The 9992-nt window shown below is 38.3% G+C and overlaps 1 protein-coding gene across 1 annotated transcript in view; it reads right to left on the bottom strand.

The window, feature by feature from the left end:
• Positions 1-1663: 1663 nt before the first annotated feature.
• LOC144969593 (uncharacterized) overlaps positions 1664-9992 on the bottom strand; it is a 10656-nt gene continuing 2327 nt past the window's right edge. Inside the window, exons 3-7 of the mRNA XM_078908739.1 lie at positions 8439-8535; positions 7414-7659; positions 6518-6619; positions 5259-5487; positions 1664-3305 (exon numbers count right to left, since the gene is read on the bottom strand). Coding sequence (XP_078764865.1) covers positions 1735-3305; positions 5259-5487; positions 6518-6619; positions 7414-7659; positions 8439-8535 — 2245 coding nt within the window. The 3' untranslated portion in view covers positions 1664-1734. The remainder of the gene's footprint in view (positions 3306-5258; positions 5488-6517; positions 6620-7413; positions 7660-8438; positions 8536-9992) is intronic.

Genomic DNA, 9992 nt, shown 5'->3' with positions numbered 1-9992 from the left:
CGCTGATATAACCTAAATGTGTTGCAAGCGCCGTAAAACCCTTAAAAACAAGAACACATATATATATATATATATATATATATATATATATATATATATATATATATATATATATATAATATATATATATATATATATATATATATATATATATATATATATATATATATATATATATATATATATCATACTGTTATTTTTTCATATTTAACATAATATGATTTGTAAACATTTGAGTGTATTCCTCTACTTACGAGGCTCGAACCCAGGGCCTACTTATTGTCTTCTACTTCTATGTCCCTTTATGTGTTTTTCGAGTTGCTTTCTGGATTTGTCTTGGTATGAGATTACTTGTTTGAAAGGGAAACAGGCAAATGTGTAAGAGCTCAACCTAAGTACACTGGCACTGAAATGACCTTAAAGTCGCAAGCGCCATAAAACCATTAAGACAAACTTTCTTTTGTCTTAGAGTCCAGAGTCCGCGGCTGAGAGGGAAACTGAAATTATTAGTTTTTGGAGATATTTTTCCCTTGTTTACATCTCTGTTATGTGCTGATACTTTTTGTTTGATCTAAGGTTTTTTTAGTGTGTTCCTTTTTAGCGGGACACTGTGCTTGTTTCTGGGTGGGACTTTGAGGTGATCTCAAACTAATAAACAAATTGAGTTTGTTCTTGGAATCTACCTCTGTTCCCTATTCGAATTAGTCCCCTTCTGGGTGGGGTTCCTAACCTTCCACAACGGGCAGGGAGGCACTAACTGTGTCTTCTATCCCCCTATATCTGTTTCCCAACTGGCTTTCTGCCTTTGTCTTAAAATGAAATTACTTGGTTTTGTCCTGGCCCTGTCCAGATATCCTGACGAGGAGGGAAACAGTCAAATGTAAAGTTTGAGTTTTGGGAGATGATAATTTTGTCTTGTAAAGCATCTCTCTGTTATGCATTATATTGTTCTTTGTTTTACACACACACACACACATATATATATATATATATATATATATATATATTATATATATATATATATATTATATATGCATTATATTGTTCTTTGTTTTACACACACACATATATATATATATATATATATATATATATTATATATATATATATGTGTGTGTGTGTGTGTGTGTGTGTGTAATATAAGATTTGCAAACCTTTGAGTGTATTCCTCTTAGTGGGGACCTGTGCCTGTGCCAGGATGAGGCATTAGGGATCTCAAACTATACACTCGTACACTGATAGTGTGCTCTTGGAATCGATATACAAATGTTCCCTATTTTAACCAATTCCCCTTTGTCTTACTTTTTCTTAGGTGCTTTAATTGCAATTCTAGAACTTTTTACTATCTTATTTTCTTCCTTTTTACTGGCGCTAATATGACATTAATGTGTTTTTAAAAAAAAAAACAAATTAGTCCTCTTCGTATTACTTTTTCTTGGATGCTTTTAAGTCTAGAACTTTTTATTATCCCGTTTTCTTCCCTTTTACTAGCGATGAAATGACCAAAAAGTGTAGCAAGCGCCGTAAATAAATACCGATGTTGGCTGCCTGAAGCCTGGGATCTTGAAAATACTAACGAAAATATTGATAATGGAGAGGCTTCGGATCACTCGTCGTTAGAAAATAAATACCGTTGTGTAAAATGAGGAACCTAAAACAAATCTTTGTTCATCTTTTATTCAAGACCCTGTGTCAAATCGATTTCTTTCAATGAGCAATATTTTGGTTGTGGGTTTAAATTACATTGTAAATGTACGCAGCACAAAAGAAAGCAATTCCTATGAGGGACGTGTCGACTATCCAGTCAACCACCTTGTTCCACATGTGTTTATTCTCTTTTAGATTTTTAATTTTATTCGCAGCTTTTGAACCTGGTCCGCCTCTGTTCCAATTTAGACTGCTCTTGCATTTTATTTTCAATCCTTCTTGATTCTCAATCTGTGTGAACGATACGACACGTCCATCGCAGCCGTGGTTGGGGCTTTCTTGAGTGTCTGACCCGAGAGCTGCGACGTTGTCTTGTTTAAGACCATCCTCAACAGGCGAGGTGTTATTTTCCACTTGGCTATGCTGAAGATCGGGAGAAGAAATGGCCGAGTCAATTATATTTACTTTTTCTACCCCTCTTCGCGTCGACCATTCGGACACCGTCCTCGTCGCTGTTGTTGTAGGGACGCCGGGACTCGGGCTACGTTTTCGTGGAGACCAAGTATTTTTGTTCGTGTTTCGGCTGCTTTTCTTTGGATGCGAGGGTTGAGAGTCTTGTTGACTTGACACAGACGGGTCGAAAACAATTCTTTCGATGTTTCCGTTGGTATCGATGCCCATAAAGTATTTTTCCAGAAACTGGAACGTTTTTGGATTTCTTGTTGTTCGGACGATCAAACTAACGTCCTCACTCTCGGTGATGACTCCATCCCATGGCTGCAGTTCTTCGTCCTTTTTAAACATTTTATTCTTTGCTTCTATCAGCCTTCCCCTTTTAGCATATTTACATGTTGCGCTTCTGGAAATTTGCGATCGTGCTGGAGACTCTCCGATATTCTCCACTTTAATCTGTGGTGAGCCACGACTCTTGCTTCCAAGCCGGTAGCCAGTACAAGAAGAAGGCCCAGTCGTTGCTTTTTTAGATTTTTCTTTCCGTCCTTTATGACTTGGTGGAGAACTCAACGGCTTGAAGAATTCAGTCTTTCCTGTCGAGCCAGCTGAAGGAGAACGTTTTTGGAGAAAAGATTTTTTGGAAGTTTCAATCCGTTTTCTGTCTGCTGGATTAAGCAGCTCCATTTTTCTGGGATTGCTTTCGAGTGTTGTCTTGTCACCGATATTTTCTGGTTGGGATGAATGATTTTTTTGGTCCTTATTCACAAAGCAATCTTTTGTAATTGCGCTCTTTTCAACAGACACCTTGCGGTCGCGTTTGGGATTGATGGTCGGTTTTGTCGGGATATCACTGTGTTGCTTTCTCAAAGCTCCCGTCAATTTTTGTGACCTTATAGAGGAGACTCCGCTTGATGTTGCTATGGCCTCTTCTCTCTTCTTTTTAAAAATCCCCGTTGACAACTCATTTGATTGTAAAGAAGAAAGTTTAGACGGCCTCTCCAAGTCATCCGCTTTCCCCGCATCTTCTTGTGACCATTCTGATGTGAGTAAAGACGAACTCTTTGGTATTTTCAGAGAGCGAGGCTTGTTTATTGAACAACACTTTGGGCTTCCATCTTTGTCCACAATCAGATTTTTTCTTGAATGTTTTGAATCACCTCTTGGGGGAGTGGTCATTGCATTGGCTTTGTCAAGTAAAGGAAGATCTAGACAAAAAGCACATTTTAAAAAAAGTTAAGATTATTCATGTCGATTTTAACAAGACATTCAAGATTTCAAGTTTGTTGGTTTGTTTTTTTTTTTTTTTTTTTTTTTTTTTGGTCTGTTTTTTGTTTTGTTTTGTTTTTTGTTTTTTTGTTTGTTTGTTGTTGTTTTTTGGTTTTGTTTTGGGATCTTTTTGTTTTGTTTTTTGACAGTTTTCATAAATAAATGGTAGACTTTCCAATAACATAACCAACATAATCATATTATAAATAAAAAAAAGGCGATGATGGTTGTGGTGCTGCTGGTAATGGTGAGGATGAAGACAATGACGATGAGTCAACTACAAGTCACTCAGAGCTGAACTAGAACCCTGGACCTTCCAGTCCCAAGGGGGTGTTATGCAAGACCATATCGTAGCACGCATCTACTTCCAGTAACACTAAGGAAAATATAGATAGTATGCGTTTGGCTAAGAAGGTCACAACATTGCTATCCGGAAGTATAACGGACCAACACACAAAACTATGTGTAACCTTGAACGTTTATAGATAGTGTGCGCTTGACTAAGAAGCTCACAACATTGCCATGCGGAAATATAACGGACCAACACACAAAACTATGTGTAACCTTGAACTTTTGCAGTCTGGTTAATACAGTTTATTAAGAATTACTCATGAACATGGGAGTCAAAAAAAACAATAACAAAGACCTGAGTGACGTCAACTTAATACTATCTATATGAAGCCGAGTTCATGATTTTCCCGCCGGTGTGCATAGAAATTAGGTTTATGATTGGTCAAACTCAGCGCGACGCATTACCATTTAACAGACGCTACTTTTAGTCGGAATCATTATTATCTAAAAGCAAATGGTTTGTCTGGTTTGTTTTTTTTTTCGTTTTCTTTGTATTTCTGTGTTCAGTTGTCTTGTTTTTGATGTGGGCTTTTTTCGGGGTTTTTTTTTGTTTGGTTGTTGATTGGGTTTTTAAAACGTTTTATTTTTATTTGTTTTGTTTTGTTGTTTTTTGGGGTTTTTTGGGGTTTTTTAATGTGTTTTTTTGTTTTTTGTTTTTTTTTTTTTTGTTTTGTTTCTTTCTTTTTTATTTGTTTTTGTTTGTTTGTTTCTGTTTTTGTTTATTGTTGTATTAATTTAGTTGTTCTTTTGATTTTTCTTCCATCCTTAATTATATATTCATTCATGATATATGTATATATGTATATATATATATATATATATATATATATATATATATATATATATATATATATATATAGTCGAAATCCCATGTGATACACGAGTAATTATGTGCACAGTACAAGGGGTCCCGATAGCTCAGTTGGTAGAGCACTCGCTTCACACGCAAATGAACCAAGAACCAATCCACGGGTGAAGTCGAGATTATTTTTTTCAGATGCTTATGTCCACCCAGCAGTGAATGGGTAGCTGCTGAGTCTGTTAGATTTAGCGGAAAGTACTTTGCGATAGATAAACTAGCGTCCTATCCAAAAGGTAGCAAGCAATTGCTATAGTCCGTTTTCACGCTATAAAAACCGGGATAAAATCCGGCTCCATGGGCCTGTTTTACAAGTGCACATTACGCCGGAAAAAAAAGTGATCGTGAAGCGCGGCTTTGTGGTCTAGTGGTATGACACTCGCTTTCGGATCGGAAGGTCCTGGGTTCGAGCCTCGCTCGGCGCATAGTTGAGTCCTTGGACTCTTTACTCACTTTCTCTCACCGTACTCAAGTGTAAAATGATTACCCGGTCGTTAACAGCGTTGTCTCTGTCCGAAAAAATATTGTATTATCGCCTAACAGGAGTGTTGCTGTTGGCCAGGGACCACTTGTAAAGCGACCTGAGCACGTTTAGTGGATATTACACTGTATAAAAGCTCAACTTTTTCTTTTAGTTTAATTTTTTTTTTTTTTTTTTTAATGTTATGATTATTGATTGTACCTGGAAAGTTTCCACCCAACCCGTCGGTGTTTTCACCACTTTGAACGATCCACTTCAATTGTTTTTCTTTCCCCGAGGAGACGATCTCATCCGGCGGAGATATGAAAGGTTCATGAATCTGTTGATACGGGGCGAATTCGAAGATGTGAACGTTTCGGATCAGATGTTCGACGACCATGATGTTATATGGAAGTCTCTGAACTCGCTCAAGCCGATCCTTTTCAAAATCCTGAAATAGAATTAAAATTCACACTCAGTATGCGCAGTATGTAAAATAGACCAAGGAATTTGTGAAAACGAAATTTCACACGTCTACAATTTTGTAATTAAATTTATTTGTATGTGAGCTTGGGGAGTCCCAGTAGGTCAGTTGGTAGAACACTCGCTTCACAGGCAAAGGGAAATTCAAGATATTTTTTTTTCTTACCTTCGCCCCCCGCCCTCTTCCGTCCCATATCCACTTAGCATCAGAGATAGATATGGCGGAAAGTACTTTGCGATTTGCGATAGTTTAGCGTCTTAATCAAAGAGGTACCAAGCAATTGCTATTGTCCCTTTCACGCTATAGAAACCGGGTAAGCCCCGCTGTGTAATCTGTGGCCCCGACTACACGGGCCTGATGGCTTTGAAGCACTACTCTACTGTACTATGGAAAAACACATATTTAAACATTTGACCAGAAAAGCTTGTCCTTCAAATATAGATCAATTTAAATGACTCTCATCTTGGATTTGAGGGGTTTTGCCAAGATGATTTTGTGTGTGTGTGAGAGAGAGAGTGTGTGTGTGTGTGTGTGTGTGTGTGTGTGCGTGTGAAATAGGTATAAGAAGGGAGAGAGAGTCAGTGAGAGACACATACACACACTGCACATACACACACACACACAAAGAGAGAGGGGGAGGGGTACAGAAAGAGAGAGACAGGTGCACTAAGACAGTATGTGTGAGAGAGAGAGAGAGAGAGAGAGAGAGAGAGAGAGAGAGAGAGAGAGACAACAAGGAAGAGATAGAAACAATGAGAGACCCATACACACACACACACACACACACACACACACACACACTCGCACACGCACACAAAGAGAGAGAGAGAGAGAGAGAGAGAGAGAGAAAGGGAGGGAAGAGGCAGAGAATGACACACACACACACACACACACACACATAGAGAGAGAGAGAGAGAGAGAGAGAGAGAGAGAGAGAGAGAGAGAGAGAGAGAGAGATCAATTTATTATGTATTAAACTAAGATCGTTTTAGCTTACCGCATGTTTCTCTGAGACGGACAACGGTTTCAAGATGTCCAGAACGAATATCGTCGCCAATTTCCTCTCGTCCATACCATTAATGTGGGAATATTTAGATACCTTGGAGAGAGAGCAGGAGCGGTCAAAATGAACAAATTATATAACTAGAGCGTTTATATAGAGCAATATCCACTAACAGTGCTCAAAGCGCTTTATAAAGGATCCCCGGCCAAAAGCAACACTTAACATGTATTGTAGGACCAGACATGACGCCTTTTAGGCGATGTTACAATATTTTCTGACAGAGACAACGCTGTGTACGGCCAGATACTCATTTTACATCTGAGTTCGGCGAGAGAATGTGAGGAAAGAGCCCTTTCCACTATTATCCGAACCAGCGACCAGTGCTGAGCTCTCTGCAAGCGGCCATGAACTCATTTTACACATGAGTATGGTTGGAGAATGTCGACAAACAGCCCTCTCCTTGGATCAATTTTGAGCAACCTGTTTCGGGACTCGAATCAGTCATCCGCAGGTTGCTATAGAAACCGTGATAAATTGGATTCAATAGTACGATGTCACGTCGCCCAGCAACGGCGGCCAACGTGATTCTAAACAAAGAAAATCTGTACTTTTTATTCTTCATGCTGGCTAGAACTTTTCATGTCTTGTTATCAGAATGTGTTGAAGTGATCAGATTTATAATGTTTTCTTTTCCTCTGGATACGCTTTTATGCTCGTCGGAGAAATATTTCATAAGGGCGTCCGCCATTGTTCAGATAGTTTAAAGCCAGTTACTAAGTTACCATGCGTCATTATGAGGGAAGTGACGTTACGACTGTTGAAGCGTATTCCGGCTCCAAGGGCCCAACAGCCCTGAAGGACTAGAACTTATTTACTAATAGCATACCAACCTTGTTCATTAGCAAAAGCACATAATGAACGGAAGGGACGACATCCGGCAACATTTTGCGATACTGAGAAATGATACGGATGTCTTCTTCGGTGCTCCCGGCATTGTGATTCTCTATCAGCTTTGTCATGATCTCATCGGGTACGATCGGGGTGGCCTTGCGATTCAGGTAGACCTTCACCGCCTCCACCACGTCGTGAATGTTTATGTTCCTTGGCACGCTCAGCCTGTCTCTGCCCAATATTTGCTGGGAAAAGAATTTGACGGGTTCAATATATATGTGGTATGATATAATATAATACAATGCATTTACATATTATACATCATATAGTTTTATAAACTAAAAATAAAATAGAATAAAATAAAATTCCCTATATGCATCCCACAAGGGAAATTTGTCTTTAGGGTCTATTCCGAGAGAAGACTGGAATGACCCAAGCGTCAGCCGCAGTGCAGCGCCGCATACTGAGCTAGGGCGAGTTGACTTGCTCAAGGCTACATACCACAGCGGGTATTCGAACTCGGTATCTTATCAAACGTCTTAAACCTGAGAATTCTTAAGGGTTGAAGATTTATTTTTTTTTTGTTGACAACACAGCGGGTATTCGAACACGGCACCTTTCGTTTACGAAGGAACGACTGTACCGCTGAGACACGCTGGCCCTTCTGTGGATAAATATGAATATTATAGATTTATTTTTACTATTACTTAATTTATTATTTAATTTACCAGGCTATTTACCAGATATTGCTTTTTATAATTATGTGAATATGTTATAACGATTATTTGCCCATTTTTGTAATTCATGTTTGTAAAACTAAGTTCCGTATGGATGAGTACAGCTTTTTTCTATTTATTTACCATTGACACAATAATATATCTCTATTGTGCTATTAATACTTGTAGTAATTAATTAATGTAACGAATAATCGGTCATTTGGGATTATTCCCATTGCAACAATGAGCCCATAACAATTTGAGCTCTCAGACCTGCAAACAAGTACACGTTGGGTAAAAATACTCACGATGAGATAATCCACCTTTCCAACTGATCCCTGGGTTTGGAACAAAAATTTGTCTTCTATGTGGGCCTCGATTATCTTTGCAGCATTCACCAATACCCTGCAGAGTAAACAAACTTGAGCTTTTATATAGAGCAATATCCACTAAATGTGCGCAAAGCGCTTTACAAAGGGTCCCCGACCAACAGCAGCACGTAACATGTAGAACGAGACATGACGCCTGTAAGGCGATATTACATTTTTTTCCCGACAAAGACAACACCTTTAACGGCCAAGTACTCATTTTACACCTGAGTACGGTGAGAGAATGTGAGGAAAGAGCCTTTTCCGAGGACGGAACTATGCCCCGAACGAGAGGACCTTCCGATCATACCAATAAACCACATAGCCGCACTGTTATAATAATAGATAAGAGTAAATGCGTTGCATTGAAAGAACCCGTAGAAAGTAATAGAAACTATACAGAAATAATGTTATGGATTGACAAACAACCGGATGGATTGGTAGATAGCTAAATAAAATCTACGAAGTTCTATGTAGAAAGGTGGGCAGAGGAATGGAGAAAGATAGACAGATAGACAGATAGATAGATAGATAGATAGATAGATAGATAGATAGATAGATAGATAGATAGATAGATAGCGAGAGAGAGAGAGAGAGAGAGAGAGAGAGAGAGAGAGATAGATAGATAGATAGATAGATAGATAGATAGACAGACAGATATATAAACATTTAGATATTTATTCAATCGCATTATGGTTATGTTGTAGATAGATAGATAGATAGATAGATAGATAGATAGATAGATAGATAGATAGATAGATAGATAGATAGATAGATCAATAGATAGATAGATTAAGACATAGATAGATAGATAGATAGATAGATAGATAGATAGATCAATAGATAAATAGATTAAGACATGGATAGATAGATAGATAGATAGATAGATAGATAGATAGATAGATAGATAGATAGATAGATCAATAGATAAATAGATTAAGACATGGATAGATAGATAGATAGATAGATAGATAGATAGATAGATAGATAGATAGATAGATAGATAAATAGATTAAGACATGGATAGATAGATAGATAGATAGATAGATAGATAGATAGATAGATAGATAGATAGATAGATAGATAGATAGATAGATAGATAGATAGATATGTGTGTCGGTGAAGCAGAACTTTTAGACGCAGACGGGATCGACGGGAGTTGGACAAGTAGGTGGAAATGTCGGCGTAATGAACAATTCCGCTGAGTATCACTGAATTTAACACAAATGTAAAAGCAGTCCTGCTCTATGGGTCAGAAACTTGGCGAACAACCTTGACCACAGTAGCCAAGATACAAACTTTTGTCAATCGCTGTCTTCGACAAATCCTCAAGATGAAATGGTTTGACAAAGTGTCAAATTCTGACCTTTGGACAAGAACAAACCAAGAACAGATACAAATCCAGGTCAGGCGCAGAAAGTGGCGATGGGTTGGCCATACCCTGCGGAAGGAGCCCTGTAATATAACCAAGTAGGTTCTCGAATGGAACCCGCA

Source organism: Berghia stephanieae, chromosome 3 (genome assembly GCF_034508935.2).
Source record: "Berghia stephanieae isolate SIO BIC M18660-M18661 chromosome 3, UCSD_Bste_1.3, whole genome shotgun sequence".
Taxonomy (NCBI): domain Eukaryota; kingdom Metazoa; phylum Mollusca; class Gastropoda; order Nudibranchia; family Aeolidiidae; genus Berghia; species Berghia stephanieae.
Note: the sequence above shows the minus strand (reverse complement) of the source record. Positions and strands in the feature narration are given on the sequence as shown.